Consider the following 21429-nt stretch of genomic DNA (forward strand, 5'->3'; position numbering starts at 1 on the left):
AAATTTTTTGTGATTTTTAGAAACTTTGTTAATCAAAAAATGTATTTATAAAGTTTTATTGAAATCCCTAGTATTATTCAATCCTGGCATATCTTCTTAAGGATTTAGTTTAATATTTCTCATAAACTAGAGCGTAGAAAATAAATATTTTATTTGAATTAATCACTATCAATAAATAAATACAATGATTTACTTCATGAGAAAGTGATTAAACTGACCTCTAAGCATCATATTTACGAGTTGTATTTTTTTTATATTGGTAAAATTTTCATGTTATGTTCTTTAAAGTTTCTACTTCTCTTTATACAGAAATTCCTTTTTATTTTTCAAACATAACATAAATTTTCACACTTTTCATATATTATTGAAGTGTAGTGACAGACGACTTATGTTAGAGGTTTAGTTTGGTTTTCCTTCTTGTTTGAGAATGTAGTTTTCATATAAAAGTTTTATTTTTTATAAATAAGAAAATTATTTAACGATTGTGTTTTTATGAATTGAAGAAATTTTCTTATTTTCCTAAATTTTGTTGCTTATTCCATTTAACGCTCATATAATGTAAAATGAAAACATGAGGTTTTGGTATATTGACATTATTTTTAATCGTTCATAAAAATTCATGGTAGGTATATTGTTTGCTGAAATATCGGCTTCACAGGGTGAACATTTTATCATCAAATGAACTGACAGCTCCGTGTCTTGATATTTATCTCAGTCTAATAGATTACAATATTCAGTCAGATTAACCTTTATTTAGCCCTTAAGACGGTTTTCCAAACGAACAGTTGAGTTTATGCTATGTTTGTGGTTTCTAAAACCTGAAAAAAAAACCGAAACAAACCAAAAATTCTCGTTTCCATCAAGCGGGCTACACCAAAAAACAAAGCTCAAGTGGCGCAAAACATGCCCATCTTAGAAATGTTTTCGAAAAATTATAGTTTTGTTTTATTCAACACGAGTTTGTGTTTCGTACGTTCAGTGGAATACCGTCATTATAGTAATATGTATTTTACCGCATGCCCACACTACCCAGAATATTGTTTACGACATATCTACAAAAATATGTCCTTAATCAAGGAAAAGACTATTTGTTAGTATCGGATACGAATAGTAAAAGTGACAGAATTCGCCAAAACTTACCAAAAAAATAAGTATATTAAATTTATTACGAATAAAATGTTAAAGAAAGGTCATGAGGCACAGTATCATGTCATGTCTAATTCGTCACTTCAGCGTCCTTGTTCGACTCAAATAAACTCTCCACATTCTTTACCGGACTTCGTTCCGCAGATACACGTGGTTCGCACACTTATCCAGTCCGGTCAGTAATCTCAAATGACTGTACATACCCATTAAAATAATGCCAAAATTAGTAAAAATGGAAAAAGGTACTAACAAGTGAAATTTACAAAATTAAAAAAACTTACTAAACTAAACTCGCATTTGAAACATATTTAAGAACACTCTCCATTAAATTTCCTTTTTCCTTAAAGCCTCTTCTAAACTGAGCCGATTTGGAAGATCATCGCCAATTTTTAGTATTTTCGGCTACTTCTAAATTAATTTACCTTTCAAGAAAAATCAAAAAAAACATAAATAGCTTAGGCGCTGCGATGCCACAGACAGGCAGATACACGCACATAGAGGTCATACTTATAACCCTCCATTTTTTTAGTTCGGGGGGTCAAAAATAGTTCTCAAAGAAAAAATGAATGAACATTTTTGAAAGAACTCTGTAAAAGAACTTATCTTTTCATCTAGGTTCCGATATTATTATTCAAAATATTAAAAACCAGCTTGTTTAGAGGTAAAAAAGAACTAAAAAATTTCAATAAGCGTCTCTATACCTACATATCCTGCAGGGAATAATAACCACTAAAACGGCAACTATCTATTGTAACGCTCGTTAAATTTCACCGACGTACATCCAATAAAAAATAAATCCATCTCACACATTACTACTTGGTTGAACGATAAAATAAATAAAAAAATAAAATTATAAAAAAATAAATAAAATGTTTGTTATCGAACATAAAAAATATCTTAATTAAATTAACGATATAATAAAATTAATATTATAAAAAAAAATAAAATATATACAACTAATACAAAATAATAATAAAAACAGGGATTTAAAAAAAAAATTGGGTCAGCAGTATGTACGAAATGGAGTGGAGAGTATGATCATGTATTAAAAATAAATTGATAACTACCCTAACTGCCACACATCATGTTTTTAAAGTAGGCATACACATAGATATGAAAAACTATAATTCTAGACGAAGAAACGAAGGAATAAAGCTCGAAAAATTTGAGCCGTAAGTCGGATTTGAATGCGGTTTTCGGCCTTCGATTCGTTAAAGCATACGGAAATTTTGGGATCTAATTTGATTTGTAAGAAATTAAAAATATGCAATTAGCATAATTAATATGCATTTTATAATTGCATTTTAAAGATATTAAATTCACAATTCGGTTAATAGTGATGAAAATGATTTCGAACTTGTAACACGGGGGTTTTTGATGTCGCTGAGCGCGAATATCGTAAATAAATTGGTCTCAGAGCAACCTAGTGCCAAGGATAAACGGCTCCCCGTCGTCTCCTGGAGAAATTTCGGGAAATTCATTACATAATCGATCCAAACTCTATAATCAGGGGTTTTGGGGTCGCTGAACAAAAATTTCGTGAACACGAATTGGTGTCAGAAATATCTGGGGAGCAGAATGAATGGTAAACTCGAGAAGGCAACGGGGATACCGCTCTTTCTGTACACCAGGTACCTCTGAGACCAATTATGTCACGATATTCGTGTTAAGCGACCCCTCCAGTAACGAGTTTGGACCGATTATATAAAGAATTTCCCAAAAACTCCAGGAGACGACGGAGAACCGTTCACCCTTGGCATCAATGTGAAAACAGTTTCTATTTTTGGTTTCATCTGTTTATGGATGGGAGTGCGTGGGATTGATTTTGTACTGATGATGGAATTTTGAAAAAATTTCTTCAAACGTTCATCGATTTTATATATATATATTATATGTATGTATGTATAATTGTTTATATGTGTTTATGTGTCTGTAAACACTCTAGCGGTTGCAATTTAGGTCCGATTCGAATAAAATTTGGCATCTAGAAGGATTTTGGTATTTGAAAGGTCAAGTTTGTTAAGGAGAAAAATATACAGGCAAACAAGGAATGGGGGTGCGCAAAGAACAACATTTTGAATTTTATCAAAATAAAAAATATTTTTGTATATTTTGATCAGTTTTAAGCAAAAAAGGATTCTAGTGCTTTTTTCTTCAGTCGGTTAGTATTCGAAATAAAAATTCTTGAAAAATAAAAATGCAATATTCGATTTTAAGAAAAATGTGTTATTTTTTCAATACCTGAGGGAATTCGCTATCGAATAATACCTGAATATTCTAGAAAGATTTGAAAATTATCTGAGTAACGCCACAGGTATTAAAAATAGTTTTTATACCTTGCATATATGTAATATGCAAGGTATACTAAGTTTTTATACCATGCATATATCTATTATGCAAGGTATACTAAGTTTAGTCCCAAGTTTGTAACGCTTAAAAATATTGATGCTACGCACAAAATTTTGGTAAAGGTGTTCATAAAATCACCTAATTAGTCCATTTCACGATAATTCAAAAATGAAAAAGATATCGAACTGAAATTTTTTCAGCGTACTCAGGACGTAAAAAGTGCGGTCGAGTTCGTAAATGAGCATCATAGGTCAATTGGGTCTTGGGTCCGTAGGACCCATCTTGTAAACCGTTAGAGATAGAACATAAGTTTAAATGTAAAAAATGTTGCTTATAACAAAATAAACAACTTTTGTTTGAAACGTTTTTTTGTAAACATCATTGTTTACCCGGGAGGGCCCCAATTAGGCGGAAATTTTATAGCCACATGTATGTATGTGTTATATGATAAAAAAATCAAAACTGACTATGCATGGTTTTTTAACAATTAACTCAGTCAATTGTTTGTTTTCACTTGTTAAAAGTGGTAATAATGATACAAATGCGTTAATTGTAACATTTTTGGAATATCTATAGTCGATTACTCTAAAATGCCTGAGCTCGTTAGAGATTTCAGTTTTATATGCATACTTACTATTTGCTATCACATTACACTACTATGAATTGTATATTGAATTACATGAAACTATTTTAACAGTTTGTACCGTTTAGTTTGTACCTACATATCAACCCATCCATCCATCCATCCATCCATCCTTCTAGCATTTACAAACACTATTGTTCTAGTGGAGTGAAGTAGGTATAGAATTCTATATCATCCTCATTCAGTTTGGATTGTGTTCGATATGTTTATTGTTGAATGCACACATTTCTATTTGTGAATATTTGATATGACATTAGGATAGTGCAGTCAGGAGCGGCGTTACAAAGTTTTATCTGTGGTACGATACGATATTAGATTTTGGCCTATTGGTCTCAATGTACAGTAACTTAAGGTATTTTCAGCATGGCATTTGCAGATCTTATCACAGACTTAAAATAGGGCTTACTATGAAATCGAAAATTTCGGAGATTATGACCGTTTAAAACACGAGATAATTAATGTGCTTTCATTCTGGAAATAAGCTCTACATACAATATTGACAATATCAGGCAGTTGAATTGTTCTTGCTGTTTTTTAGCATCTTGTCGTCTCGGCAGTTCAGCACCCTAATTTCAATCCACGGTTGCTCCCGCGTATATTAACCCATCATATTTGGATTTTGAATTTGAGTTATGAATTGTATCGATTTTTCTCAACAACACTTATTTTTGGGATTCAATCAAGTTTAGAACAAATTTTTCGAGGTATGGCATTTTTATTTTTAAGAATTTCCTTCCTTATTTGCTCCTTTTTTGAATGAAAATCATTATACTAGATAACATGGACAAAAAAATTACGAAAATATCAAGTTCGTTGTAAGGAACGATCTATTTTTGAATTTTGATATATGATATTTTTAAAGATCGCCGAATTTTGAAAATTTTGAAAACAAAATAAACAATTTTGTAGCCTATGAATGACAATAATTACTTAAGATAACTTTGGCCTAGAAATTAGGAAATTAGAAATCTAATCCTAATTAGAAATTAGGATTTTCATGGATTTTCTGAGATTTTTGGCATTAAAATATCGAAAACCATAAATAATCGAAATAAGTTCTGAAAAAGTTTTAGAAACAATTTAAAATACATTCGATAGTTTAAATCGATTTCAGACATATTTTTTGGAATTTGCGAAGATGGATTATTAATTTTAATTGTAAATTGAAACATTGGTTCCTTTGCAGTTTTGTTGCCTTCGTATGACGGCCCTCGATACAATTGTGCACCATCTGCACCATTCTATGACCGCCGCTGATTGCGTTCATCTATATATGGATTTGAAATTAAATGAATCAATATTAATAACATGGTAGTTTTCACAATTCAATGACTTTTGGTTGTATTTTGACTTGACAACTTTATGTTACAAAGTTCAACAGGATGTAAACTTGCAAGTTTATTAAATATTAACGGGAAGAATAATTCTATCTTTGATTTGGCCTAATTTATCAAACGTCATATCTTCTGTAAATTTTCTATGTAGGAATTTCATAAGAATAATGAATGTTTGTGTATTTTAACTTGTTAAATTCTAGGTAAGCATTGTTGCACGATTCTATAGTTGACGGGACCCTTGTCAGAAAAATATGCTGTGATATTTGAAAAATAACGATTTAAGGCTTGCTTCTTTATACCATGTATATGTATATGAAATATATCAAGGTATTCTAAGTTCAGTCCTAAGTTTGTAACGCTTAAAAATATTGATGCTACGAACAAAATTTTTGTATAGGTGTTCATAAAATTAGCTCATTAGTCGATTTCCTGTTGCCTGTCCGAATAAATAAAGAAAAAAAAAACTTTTAAAGGTGAGTATAATATTTGAAAGGATGTTTGTTTTTAGCTCCATACTTCGTGATCGAAAGAGCCTAAGTATCCGAGCGGTCTAAAGCGATAGACTTTATCCGTTTGTCTACTTAGACTAAGGTTGCGGGTTCGAATCCAGGTATCGACAGTGTGAGCAATTATAATTAATAGGGCGGTAGAATTGATCACATTGTCGTCGCATGGATAAGAACGAAGTAACCGACTCCACCCACGTCATAAATGTAATTGTATATATGGATGTAGTTTGGTAAATAAAGATTATCAGATAATGATGTGGGTGGTCTCTACTATAGGCGTATATGTCAGAGAAACGCAGGTTAAACCCCCATGTTTATTCTTATTATCGTGATCGACAAGTGTGAAGCCCGAACATAAATATTATAATTTACCTAATGTATATTTGATAGTGTGTGATAAAACTTATTTTTCTATGAAATGATATAATCTTCAGTTTTAAACACCTAAATACATTCACTACATAAATACTAGCAGCCAGCGTGCGGTATATTCTTCAAATTCCATAAAACAGAAAAGTTAGTTGAAAACCATTTTGAATAAAATTCTTCTTAATAATCTTTATTAATATTTATTTTTGGGATAAAAAAGACAAAAAACAACATTATACATACATATACACTCACACAAGATAAAATGAAAAATATGTAAATAGGTTAGGGATTACCATTACCCTTAATGTCACCACCATAAGGGTGAGAATACTATATTAGCTGTATATTATACGTATAGGATACAGAATGCTCCAGTTTTATTTGTAATACAGGCGGGAGTAAATGAAAAATGGTAGGATAGCTCAGGTATACCTAGTAGTAGTAGTAATACTTATTAAGAGTACAGTATACAAAATAATAACATAGAAACAACAATAACAATAATAACAATAATAACACCAATAACAATAATAATAAAACATTGTAACAACGGTAGCGATTATTAATACTAATAACTAGCACTGATAATACAGATAAACTAAGAAATAGCAAAAAACCAGAATAAATTTTCAGCAAAGAGTCAAAAAATCAATAAATTAATAGAAAAAACAAAATTATAAATTATTTTAAATATTAAATAAAAACGTGTTTTAAAATATTTATTTGTTTATTTTATTTTTACTTTTTGAATTTATGCAAGTAAACAAAGTTTATTAGAAGATTGATCGCACCTTGATCCGCAGTGAACTGACAATGTAAAAAATATGTCGTTTAAACGCGGCAGGTCCCGGATTTTGAATAGGTTCTGTTCCCATAGATCGTGGACCATGTGCTTACTAAATTATTTCTCTCTTTATAAGCTGGACAAAAGTCACGAAAAAGTGATACATATCATCTGTGGTTGTACGCTTACATGGGTTGCAGTGCTCGTTTTCACCAAATTTAATTAAGTTAAATTAAATTAATTTTCGCTGAAACTCGAAACTGGGCAATGAGTCCAAAATGAGTACCAAAGACAAGGGATGCTAGTAAAACTTCTTGGACTGAGAGTCTGTTGTTCTCGATCCCATTCAAAATATAAAACCATCCTTTGGGATTTTTCATGCTATTCTTATTGAGCTTGAAATTATGTCTTACAAAATTGGTATGTAAATAGCTTATTTTGTCATATTTCATGAATGGTTAGTAAGCCAACACCCAAATTTTTTCGCTGTTTCAGTAAATTAAGATTCCACATATAAAAAAATTTGTTTAGGTTTTAACAAAATACTTGGTTTTTTGTTCCCAAAAATTCTAAGCCACTCGTGGTAACTTCTGGGGTAGGGTAGGTTAGTGTGGCTGCTCTGGAGTGGGATATCCTCCGATCATATTCTCCATTGTGATAAAGGGTTAGTACATCTTCAGCCATTACCGTTTGGAGTTGTCTTAGAACAAAGTGTGGCGACGCAAGAGTGTCTCGCCGTCGGAGAGAAAGAAAAAGATAGGCTGACTCAAGTGATCCCATCTCCTCATGGCAAAACCTGACCAGTGGGAGAGGGGCAGCTCCTGCACTCACCGCGATTAACTGATAGGCCCAGTCGTACAGCGTGATTATCACCAGTGACCCGTATTAGCCGCAACGAATTTGCTTATAGGGACGCTTTGAAGTGAAATAAGATTTTCGGAATGCCCACGATTGTACTCCGGCAATGTCTATCCTGCTGTACCACAAGTGCGTTCCTTATCTGCTAAAGATTAACTTTTTCTCATTCAGGAGTAGCTTGCAGTTCGCAAAGATAACTCCTGGATGCCTGTTCTCCGCATGTCTCCGACCGCTTTGTTCAATTTCAAGCAAACACCACGGCTTCAGTAGCCAATGATATTTTGAGTATGCCAGATATTCTTGAAATGCTCGAATTTTGTCTATTTAAAAGATGGGATAACTCTCAAAGCCCCCCATTTGTAGACATACAATACAGCGTAGAGTAAGTGTCACTTACTACTCTATTGGTATGTACTAATGTAAAAAGTCCAGCTTAGGTACGGCCAAAATTTGGCAGGCACATACCTTGGTATATATTACAATTTCGGGAAAATAATAGCTAATACGTTTCCGATTTAGTGATACTTTCTGTATATTATAACCATATATGAAATCTGTGCTTTATTAAAAACAAACACATACACACATATTGAAAACATGGTACAAATTGGAATTAAAAGTAGTCAAGTAAAATGTCAATCTTTATATCATGATTAGAGTGTAACTCAACTCCACTTCATGTGTTCCACTTCTGACAAAATCAAACAAAATTTCGGGGTATATTATACTTTAATTTCGATTTACATATTTACTCAATAATATTCTCCATCTCCTACCCTCAAGTAATAAAATAATAAGTTACACAAAATGAGGTTATGCATTGATATACTTGCGAACAAAAAAATCAAATCAATGAAGTTTTATCGAAAATCTACATCATTAAGTACCTTTAGGTTAGGTTAGGTTATATTGGCTGTCTACGAAGGACACAATTCGGCTATAGAGCCCATTGTGATACCACATATGTGTTTTACCACTTTTCCGCTGATAATTTCATTTATCAGCTCCTCAATTTCAGAGGCTGTGTGAACCTCCTCCATGCATATACCATGCACTACACCAGATCATCACAACTATTAATTAAATTAATTTTGTTGCGAAGGCGGGAATCGAACACGCTACCCTAAGCATATCGCGGATGGAATTGGTTACGCCTCAACCAACTGAGCTAATAGGGCGATATTAAGTACCTTAAACTAGTTGTAAAAACAACTACTGCAAATAACAGTCTGCAGTTGTTTTAATAACTGCTTTCGAGATCGTTGTTGAAAATCTGTTCAACTATAAATTGATCGTGCCCTTTTTTGTGGAGAAGGGATAAACCCAGTAAGCAGGTCCGTATTTCAAACTTTTTGCCAGTATTCCGTTTTCGGAATATGAATAATTTCAATTAATTCCAATAAAAAATGAAGCCATTCTTTTCAGAGGTAGAAAATGGAACAATTTGACCTGTCATCATCTTATAGTAAACTAGCTGTGAACTCCTCGCTTCGCTGGGTAACTTCGATTTTAAATACAAAGATTATTGTATTATATCATTCACTTCATATGCAGTCACTTACCCTACTTTTGTTCACAATTTCCTTTAACCTCTAAAAATAGCAGTCTACTATATTATGCATGTATTATACATATAAAGATTCACTCCTCTGGAATAACTCTATCTAAAAATAAAACCGTGTCAAAGTCCGTCACGTAGTTTTAAAGATCTGAGTATGCCTAGGGACAGGCAGGGACATAGGGACAGGCAGCGGGAAACGACTTTGTTTTATACTATGTATGCATTGATGAATCATCTTGAAAACAGTTCGGCTGGCGTAGTGAATAATATAGGGTGTAAGCAATATCCACTTATGGTCAGGAGTCTTTGAATGATCATTAGGGTAATAGTAAAATTAAATATCACTAATTGAAAATTCTCCTTTGAAAAATTCAAATTGTCTGAACAATTCATTCAGTTCTAATTATGGGCTTTCGTCCTAAAATTTTTTTTTATTACTTCAAAAGACGTTCGTTATCGAATCAAAACATCGTACGAAATCAATTTTTGGAAAACATCCATAACTACGAAAATTTGAAGATTTAAATGTACAAAGAGAAGGAAAGGAATATAACACTTTTAACAAGCAATCCATATAGAATACATATTAAAAGTTGTTTTGTAAGAATAAGATAGAAAAAATTATTTAATTGCTTGTATCCTCTATTCTCACAAATTTTCAAATTTTTATGAAAGATACATGGGAATCAACATCAGGACTAAGGCCCATTTCAACTTTAAACAATTCAACTTTTAATATATTTGATTCTAGTAGGTAATTATTTTTGAATAACTATCTCGAAAATTAGGAACATTTTAAGTGACCTGATTTCGATGTTCCCTAGTGTATTATATAGAATCGTCTCTTTAAAAACTTAACTATGATAACAATATTACATATATATAGCTTTTTAACATTGTTTACTCTTCTGTTCGTTGTGAAAAACTTTAACTCGCATGTGGTGTTTTCTCTGTGACAGTAGAAATGGAGGACCATCATATCCTTTTTGCTATTTTTATTTCTAACTATTCTTTATTTTTATAGTCTTTACTTTTGTTTTATTTTTGTTTCCTTTGTTCATTTTATGTAATGCTAGCGAATTACATACAAAATGTCACATTTTTCGAACTAAGGTGCTCTTAGTTACTGAGCAACTCTGATCTATTATTCATTTAATTAATTAATTTTTTTTTTTTAATTTTAGATCTTTTAATTTACGCATGAAAAACAAACTAATCTGTAAACAAATGAATGTAACAATAACGATTTGTTTCCATTGTTTTTAGCAGATTTAAGTTAGGTTACGCTATATTGGCTGCTCACGAAGGGAAAAATTAGGTTTAAATGGACTTCTCAGCGAATGTTATAAGGTCCCATTATTCCAAAAATTTTATTTTTAGCCGTTGATATCCGTAAAGGATATTATCAAATTATTCCTAAACAAAGAGATTTAAACCAGTGAATCTGCACATACAAGTTAAGAATAAAATAGTTATGAGAAAGCATGCATATGAGGTTTCAAACGTCTTAAAGTCCAACCGAAAGTGGAGCTTAATATGAAATTTTTGATTATTTTTCAATGTTTCTTGAAAACTACAAAAAAAAACCATTGAACCATTAAAGGGGGTGGAAATCTAAGAAAACTAATTTTTGAGAAGACCAAAAATACATTTTATTAAATCCATAAAAGTTATAGAATCAAATGTGTCGGGACCTACTACTTATCGCCGGGACCTACTATAATCATAAAGAGTTGAAAATTTGTATGCAGCTTCAATTAGTGAGTCTTGTAAACCATTTAAAAAAAAACTAACTTTTTTTAGAAAAAACTTCCAAAATTCCAAAAGCCAGAACAAATGAAGACCGAAAGATGTCTATGGATTTGTGTGCTTTTTTGAATTTATGAAAAATAACACTGATATTCAAAATTGTTTATGCAGGATGTTTCAATAATTAACCCAATCAACTGTTTATTTAATTTATTTAGAATAATTTCATGCGCGGTGTGAGCGACGGTAAACTGTCGGGAAATTATAATTTATATGACATGAAAAATAATTTAAAAAAATGATTTTAAAACCAACAATTTTCTAACTATTTCCGAAGAAGCGCATTAGTAAATGCAGTAAACACAACGGTTCTCAGGTGCCAGGAGTTCATTATTCCTACCAAATTTCGGTAAAAATTAAATATTCAAAAATACAACAGTTTTGAAATAAAATTTTTGGGACGTTGACAGTTTTTATACCATTAGAAATGAAATTAAAATTATATAACATATTTCTTGATAACACACTTTATACATATAATAACGATATGTTTATATTACTTTTAGAATTATTTCATTTGTACAGTTTTTATTATTGTTGGCGTTTTTCTTTTACTATATCTACTATATGAAAAACTGTGTTATGTTTTTACATAGATACAAGCCACCAACAGCTACCAGCGTAACGTCAGCCATGAAGCTCTCTATCATTGTTATTGTTTTTTTTTGTACTCCCTAGAGATCATACAGCAAATACTACTACCCCCTACTCTCAGTCTCTCACCACGTGTGCTTATGTCTTCATTACAATGTGATATTAGTGTGAATATACCGGCTGTTTTATAGAAAACTTGGAAAGAAGTTTTCCTTGGGCGATAATTTACCCCGTTAAGGTAATTTAAATTCAGCAGTTTAGGGTTGTGGCTTGGCTTTTTCGTGTGGGTTGTAAATGGGTTATGAATATTCAAATACATCTTTCTCACTTATACACATTAAAGTGTTTATTGTTTGAGTAATATTTCATCTTCAGTGAACTAAATAATTTATCAAGTTGTTCGATGACCCATTCATTTTTGTTTGAATACCATCCCTATTTATCCTGATATTTGTACGTTGTATCTCTCATTAATTATTCTATATTTTCTGATTTTAAGTGAAGATGTTAAAAACAAGTGAAAACAGACAATTCACTGAGTTAATTGTTGAAATACCATGACAGTGTAGATAGTGTTGATTACTCTGTCACATTACACATCACGTCACACTATTATAACTGATATTCCCATATAATACATACTACACAATTTGCGCCTTATTTGTGCTCTCACGAGTAAACAGTGATGTTTACGAAAAAATATTTGAAACAAAAGTTGTTAATTTTTTTATAAGTAACATAAATTTAAACTTTTTGTTTACATTTAAGCTTTGCTTCTATCTCTAACGGTTTACTATTTGGGTCCTACGGACCCAAGACTCAATTGACTTATGTTGCTCATTTACGAGCTCGACCTCACTCTTCACGTCCTTAGCACGCTCAGAAAATTTATAACGTTATAAGTGACTTAATTGTAGATAAATAATACAATGGATCTCGGCTCGAAAAAGTGCGAAATAGTTACTCATACGTGTAGCGAGATAAATAAGACGAGGCTTTAGCACCTCCGATTCTATCAGCTGATGGATTTATTACGTTAGAATTTCCCTTGCTCAAGAAAATTTCTATAGGAATCGTAGTTTTCTTGACAAGTATTCATACCGACTTGCTATTAAAAAAAAGTAATCGTTTCAGTACTTAATAATAATTTTACTGGTAATCTAAACGGCATTTTATTTTAGGTAAGGTTATATTGGCTGTTCACGAAGGACACTTTTAGGCTATAGAGCCCATTGTGATACCATATATGTGTTTTACCACCTTTCGGCTGATAATAATTTTCAGCTCCTCAATTTCAGAGGCTGAATGTACCTCCTTCATGCATATACCACCCACTACACCAGCCCATCACAATTATTAATTAAATTAATTTTGTTGCAACGGCGGGAATCGAACCCGCTACCCTGAGTATTCCGCGGACGAAATTGGTTATGCCTTAACCAACTGAGCTAATAGGGCGACAATCAAATAGTTTTTGTCATTTACTATTTTCATGAAACATCCAGTATTTGACCATAGCAACACAATAACCACAAAAACTCGAATGTAACACTCAAATGGGGATTGGTTTATATGATGACTGTATATTGTTTGTGCTGTTGTATGCTATTATTATTTTTATATTTTTAATTTTATTAAAAAATAACAAAACAACCACTTAAAAAAAGTGCTCTTTAATTCATCATATAAAACACATACATATGAGATTATAACACAATTTTTATTTAAAACAAATTTGTCATTTTTCATTTAAATATTGATGTCGTTTTTATTTACTACATGCCTTAAAGTAAACTTTATTTGGGCGATACTTATATTCTAGAGGTTATAGATGAGAAGATTTTTTAAGGAGACACAGTTTCAGAATTGAATTTAATGCAATAAGTACAAAAATTGTGTTCATTTTATGTTTGGGTGAGTCGATTTGAAGATATCCAAAATACACCCCTAATACGACTCTAGCCGATATTTTAAAAATTCCTCATCCTATCGTGAAAACGACTCAAGAAAATGGTTTTTATCCAAATCAGAGACAGCTATTAATTTGGGAGCTATGACAAAAATATTCATAAAATCGTCGAATGAGCTGGATATTTATGTCTTGGCTCTTAATTACCTGTAATAATCCACACACAAGGAGATTTGGTAGGGTTGCGAGTCAAATACATGCTTCTTAGGTTTAGACTAAAATTACTTCAGTAGGAGTCTCAGTCGTTACTGAAGAAATTACTCCAGGAAATTTCTCTTTTGTCAAAATCTTTTATTCAAATTTTCCATTTTAGCTACGAGGTATCCAAATTATATTTTATGGCTAGGGACTTCTTTAATTTATTTACTATGAAGCTACTTAAAATAGTATATTTTTTTGCCCAGAAACGAGAAAGAATTTTATGTTTCCTTTTGCTGAAACCTTAAAATACGCTAATTATTGTAGAAAAAACTTAAAAAAGTTCGTGCTAGAAGCCGGTTATAGCAGCAATATTTGTTTAAGTGCACTTAACAAAAGCATATCCATGCGAATCTGTGCTTTTTCAATTTGAGTTCATAAAGTGGGACAGAAGTGCCCTACTGTAGGACACTACATTCTCGTTATATAACATTTAAAAAAAACTATTGGATTTTGTATCTTGGAGAAGATTAAGCATTTTTTGATCTTTGATATTTTTACCTGATCTCGTCGAGATACAAGCGTTTGAAAAAAAAGTACGGGTTTGTGCTCGTTATTTTCAAAAATATGGATTATTTGTGGATCTGTAATTTGTACCATTAAAAACACTTTTGATCCTTGAAATTTTTTACCTAACGTTTTCGGTATATTGTTTTTTCGGTTTTATTTCCTCGATTAATCGTTTTTTAAGCGCTTCTTAAACGAAATAGATGTTTGCGAAGAAAAATATTTTATCTTCGAATATTTTAATAATATTATTCGTAAAAACCCATCAGCAATTTGCAAATAAAGTAGAATAATAAAACAAGACATTAGAGGCCTACCAAATTACATTATCTAAATGGTATATTTAGGCCATCAAATCAGATAGGTAAGTATATACCTAAAAACGAATAATAATTTATTACGATCCATTTTATTTCCTTATTCACTCATCCCCCTTGGAAAAGTTTTCATCTCCTTTAGTTTTATTCTTTTATATATAAAATAAAATCAAAGGTGAAATGGAAATCATCAAAGAGAAATTGTTTAATTTCGAGAGAAATGTTTTTGCCAAAATTTATTGTCTATTTTAAACTACCCCTCTACATTCATGATCGTACGTAGGCATATCATATTGTTTTAGTACACACAATCCTACGGGATTTTATTAAATGAGATATAACGAAATTTTTTTATTTTATATGTTTGATGTTTGAAATTCTATTGAGAATAGAAGCATTCACATATGAAGTCATGTGGGTTGGGTACAAATTGTGTATTGTAATGCTATCCACATTCTGAATTGAATCTGTATTGAATGTAGTGAAAGGCAATATATCTTAGCTATGGACCATGTGGAAATTTGGACTCAACGCCACCACTACCAGAGGACATTGTCGATGAAACATGTAGCAGGATTGAGATTATTTTGACCTGATTGATAGCTGAAAACAAAGAGACTGACTACTACAGCAAAGTAGTAAAAAAAGAGACTACTGAACTATAAATCACAATAACCCACATAGATCAGACCCCAAAATGTTAATTTTGCAATAAGTGCCAGGCAAGTTAATAAAAAACTTTGATTATTCGATATTATGTAGATATTTAGTCATATTTCGATCTGAGGGGGTTCATTTTGATCGTTTACCTCCTCAATTGTCAGTGGTGGTCCATAAATTTTCAAAAACAAACAGGTATGGGTCCGTTTCTATTATTAATACAAATTCGAAAAAAATATCATATATAGTACCTAAAAAATGATGCTAGGCTTTTCATACTATTTTTAGAAATTTTTATTGTAAAGTGCAGGTATGAGCCTATGAATAAATTTTTTAACCCTCGACTAGAAAGACGGATGTCATAAGTTTAACGTGTCGGTGTATCTGCGTGTCTATCTGTAGCATCGTAGCTGCCAAATTGATGAAACGATATTGATTTTTTTTGTTTATTTGAAAAGTTTGATCGCTAGTGTTTTTAGGTATGTTTCAGCTGCGAGTTTAAGGTTTCGTACCCGATAGAAAATAGAAGAGAGGTTGTGATCCTCTAACGCATGTACATATTTTCTTGAAACGTAGCTCAGAACACTCTATATCAAATTATGATTCAAACACCCATTTAGGAGCTACGATGCCTCAAACGAATCGATTATTGTACATGAAATGTTTCATTTCTTATCGCTTCCACCAAAAATATAATAATTTTTAACATTTGACGTGTTTTTTGGGTGTATTCTTTTGTAGTTTGTCTTTTTGGGAGATTGCGGGACGTAATTTCGTCTTCAACATTTGACGAAATTTTAACTGCCAAACAAATCAGTTTATTAATTTCAGTAAAGCGAAGGGTTAGAGTTGAAATGCTGACCTATGAATAAAAACTTTCTATAATAGTCCATTTTTACTAAGGGTATGTTTAATTGCATTCCCTTTATGAGAATCACAAAGAATATAATTATTATTTACTGTCCGTTCATTTATCCTGCGTGTATCCTGTTTGGCTCTAAAAAACACATTCATTCTTATAGTTAATATTCCGACCCAGAATAATTTACTTTTTACTGTTACAATATTCTTGATGTCATTTGATTTTTTATGAGCTTTGTAATTTATAAGGGTTTTTTTGTGAAATATAAAATTACTCCATGCTGAATAGGAATGTTTTCTGGCGACAATAAAGCATTCAAACTGTTATTGTATTTATTTATATTGGCAAGTATTAATTTCCTGGTGCTTTTATGTTCTGACATCAGATTGGAGCTAGTTCTCCGGGTTGCTTAAACATTAAATTCAAATCCTAAAAGGTATAAAGAAGAACACTTACAATTAGAAATTTGATCCTCATAAAAAACTAACATTTTTTTGAAGATCGGTTTCGTCATTATTGCAGAACTACAGAAAAGTGTTTTATTCAAAAGTTGTCAAGAACAATAGAGAACATTTTTAAATTCTAGTTTCAAGGTCAGACAATGATCTTCAATTGATCTTGATTTAGTTCGGCTGATGAAGTTATTAACACAGGCGGATGACCTTTATTACCCTTGATAACTTTTGTCTTAAAATTTTTCTAGTGCTATTGTATTTTCTTTAGATTAAATGGAATAATTATATATTTTTAAGTCGCACTTCGTCCGAAGGTAACGATTTTCGAATAAATATTTTAAATAAAAATGTAGTTTTATAAAAATAAACTTTCTAAATCTAAGTTTTGTTCTACCTCTTATCTTTTATGACTTAAATTGCCGTTAAAGCAATCCGGAGAACAAGATTCAATATGATGTCAGAACATGATGTCCCCATCAAACTTTGCAACTTTTGTTTAAGTTATTTTTGATTTGTAATCTTCAAAACGATCTATTAGCTATTTTAGATTAAAATGATTTACTCTGTATATACTTTTGTAAATTTTAAATTAAGAAGCTAAATAAAAAATACTTTTTTCGGAACAAGTTTTGTACTAAAAAGTAGAAAATAATTTTTCTTTCCAGTCACTCGTCTTATACGAGTGACTCATTAGGAAAATTAATTTTTATTTTTTAATTTAATACAAGCATGTCTCTAAAAGAGCATTTTTTATTTGAATTTTTTTGTTTCTTTTTTACTATTGTAAATTTTGAATTTTGAATTTGCATGTTTCAAAAGTTATAAGAACAAAAATATAATAATTTTAAATGAAGCTATCGAAAATTTTCAAATAAATAAAATAGTTAAAGCTCCCCGGATACATATAGTATAAACTATAGACGGTCATAAAACATAACAACGTAACGAAACCAATCTATTTCTGAAACATTACAGGTTGTACCCCGGAATGTGAAACTCTTTTACATGTTTCTTAAAGCCTGGATAACGATTAAAGGGCGAAAGACTAGCAAAACGGTGAGATACCAAGGTTTTCTTTATAGTCTTGGATATTACAGCCTGGAATTTTAATTTAAGAGTGGTTACATATAAATGTATGCTTATTTAGTCGCAGAAACAAAACACTTAAGGGTCAAAATTCGAAAAATTTGAACAGTAAGTCAGATATAAATGCGGTTTTCGGTATTCGATTCATTTGAGCGTTGTGGAAATATTGTGGCCTAAATTGATTCATAAGAAATTAAAAATATGCATTTAAAATTCATATTATTTTAAACCCAGATGTACAAAAAACCGTTAAACCGGGAAACCCAGACTACCCGAAGTACTCTGGGCACCAGGTGCCTCGAAGATCAATTTTGTCGCAATATTCATTCTGTGCGACCCCAAACATCCCTGAATAACGAATTTGGACCGATTAAATAACGAATTTCCCGAAAAATCAAGGAGACGACGAGGATTCTGCTTATCCTGATATTCGTACATCATTGTTAACTCCAAAGTGGCAATTTTACTTGTTCACGAAGACATTGAACAATTAAATTAAATGAGACATTGAAAGGAACTCCCGACACATGATCAGATATAATCGATTCGTTTGTGGTATTGTAGCTCCTAAACGGTTGAACCGATTTTAATTTTATGTTTTGTATTAAAGTTAACTTGATCGAGACTATATTTTTAACTATATTTCAAGGAAATTTTTTCAGCCGTCTGATCGATTCGTTTGTAGCACCAGTGCTCCTAAGAAGACGACTCGATTTTGATTAAGGTATGTTTGTTTATAAGCTATGTTTGAAGTTCGAGTATTACGACTAAGACGTGGAAATCCACAGTAAATTTTTTCAAAAGAACGTCATAACCCAATTTCTAAAGTTAAAAAAAGAAATAATACGGTTATCTAAATTTGTTTTGTTTTTATTCAAATTTAAAAACGTATAACTCTTAATTGATTACCCTTTATAAATCTTATACGTGGATTTAAACTGAATGACTTTTATTATTACTTATTGTTGTTGTTTACTTATAATTATGCATACGATATTTACAACATGGTCTATTCGATTATTTTTGATGTAATCTCTCTTTAATTAATGGATGACTTTTGTTAAACTAGAAAAGTTACATTATTCACATCCAGAAAATCGATTTTTTTTAATAATGTCAAGATCAATAGTCATGTAAAGTTTATTCAACATTTTAGAAATTTGAACCAAATTTAAAAGGATTATGTTATTATTTTGATCAAAATATGCTTGGGATAGAAAAAAATCAATTTTTAGTTATAATTAATCCCGAATAATATCCGAGCAACTGCAACGCCAAGAACTTATCTTATATATTTAAAAACAAATCAATTCTTGTATTTATAGGCTTCAACGATTTTCAGGAAATTTAGTATGCAGGGGGTTTTAAGGTGAAACATCGCTCTAGTTAGGTTTCATTTTGAGAAAACGTTGTTTTATCTGTGTTTTCAGGAAAAACAGAAACATAAACTAAAAATATGAATCTTCCTAATATTTATTGGCTATTACTACATCTATTGGTACCGACATTGCAACACTAAATGTAGGGTTCAGTAGAAGGCATTGTTTAGCAACACACGATTTACCAAAATCAAACAAAAATACCGAACACGCAAAAAATACCGGTCATCCAGGTACCTTAATTTTTTCTGAATCATTAAAGCCATTTCGTTAGAATTAGAAAATAAGGGCCACTATTAAAACATTGGGGAGGTTTTTGGACTTTTTTGTGAGCGATGAAAATTACATTATGATGATTTAAAGTTGTCACTAGAAAACTAGTGAGAAGAAAATAAAAAGTCATTCTCTGATAATTTTCTGTACCCGCTCTCCACGTAATTTATTACCATCAGAAATGTTATCGTTTCGTGAACCACTCTATATCTAATACGTAAAAAACAGAACAAGAATCGAATATCATATATACATAGATACAACGAACTAACAGTGAATGCACTTACCTAAAACTATTCGAATCCCATATAGAAAGTATATTGGCGCCTTTATATGTATTTATTAGCTCAAAGTAGGCCGTGAAGACGCCACGTATATCATCCTCGACGATATCACCACCATCATCTTCAGAATTATTTGGACCAGTCGATGCAAACATTGGTGGCGTCTGTTCGTCGTCGTCAATATTCATTGTTTGTTGGCGTTTGCTGTTACTATCATCTTCAACTGCTGTACCACGTGCACCACTAAATTCGTCGTCATCATTTTCAATATTTTTCATTGATGATAATGAAGGAATTCGACGATGTTGATAACCCGCACCAATCATATCATCATCTTCAGGCGAACTTAGATAACTGCGTTGCATTAAACGACTTTTCACATGATGTTCATTATTATCGTACATATCATCGATATTTTCCGTTGTATCGATATCACTATTATCGTAAATTTCATCATATTGTTTATTGTGATAATGGAGTGATGTTTTGTAGGTGATTTCATCATCTATATTATGTGATTTGTCATTGAATTTGTTCATCATTTTTTTCATGATTTGATGTTGTTTTCGTGTATCACCTGTAACAATATTTGAATGCCTTTACAAAATAACAAAAATAGAGAAGGGAGACTGTTACAATTGTGTCACAGGGAAATCTTAGCCACTATTGCTAAGGTAATTTGGGAAAGTTATTGGCAAACTTACAAATATAATGGGGGGGGGGGGTACATACTGGTTGAAGAAATTTTTCGCTCGTATATCGCCTCAAATTGTGCACAATCGATTTGAAAATCATTTATCAACGTAAGCGTATCTATTTCTAAATTTATAGACAAGTCTCAAGCACAAAAAAATATGGGTCAGAACTCTGATCTGAACGCTAGTCACATGAATTTTTGGAATCTATCCCAAGGAAATTTTTCACCACTCCAATAATTAGGGCTGCCAAATCCAAATTTAAAAATGCAGTAATTTTGTAAATATTCAGTAGATATGCACAATTCAGGTCATAATAAATTCAGGTCGTTACTGAAAAATAAAAACATTTAAACAAAGATTGGGGTACCAAAGAGTAATGTGTGGCCTGTTTTATTATATGCATGCGATTTCGTGTTCTGTGGAACAGAAAAACTTCTGGAAGCAGCGGCGATGTGGTTTTATCGACGAAGCGAGAGTATTTCGTGGTTTAGTTTTTCTGGAGCAGAAGGGAGTAAAGTTTGAATCGGTTCCAAGGTATTATCTGTTCATTTCCAACCCTAGTATTCTGGGTTCCATCGACTGGCTAGCCATGCCTATACTTGAAAGTATACTCGATACAAATGCGGATTAGCAGTAGCCAATGTTGGACAAGATAGTTGCACTTGTTTCTTGTTTCGTGTATTATTCACAAAAGTTAAATATCAGTATCTATTTATACAATAAATTTTTTTTGAATCTCCGTAAACAGCAAGAAGGGTTGAATTCCTTTTGTGTCTATA

At 31.5% G+C, this 21429-nt stretch overlaps 1 protein-coding gene across 2 annotated transcripts in view; it reads right to left on the reverse strand.

The window, feature by feature from the left end:
- The window catches only part of LOC123300254, a 68365-nt gene extending 47852 nt beyond the window's left edge, over positions 1 to 20513 (reverse strand). For both annotated transcript variants that reach the window (XM_044882793.1, XM_044882792.1), the window contains exon 1: positions 19956 to 20513. In XM_044882793.1, coding sequence (XP_044738728.1) covers positions 19956 to 20503 — 548 coding nt within the window. In that variant the 5' untranslated portion in view covers positions 20504 to 20513. The remainder of the gene's footprint in view (positions 1 to 19955) is intronic.
- Between the last annotated feature and the right edge of the window lie 916 nt (positions 20514 to 21429).

The sequence above is a fragment of the Chrysoperla carnea genome, chromosome 5, assembly GCF_905475395.1.
Source record: "Chrysoperla carnea chromosome 5, inChrCarn1.1, whole genome shotgun sequence".
NCBI classification, from domain to species: domain Eukaryota; kingdom Metazoa; phylum Arthropoda; class Insecta; order Neuroptera; family Chrysopidae; genus Chrysoperla; species Chrysoperla carnea.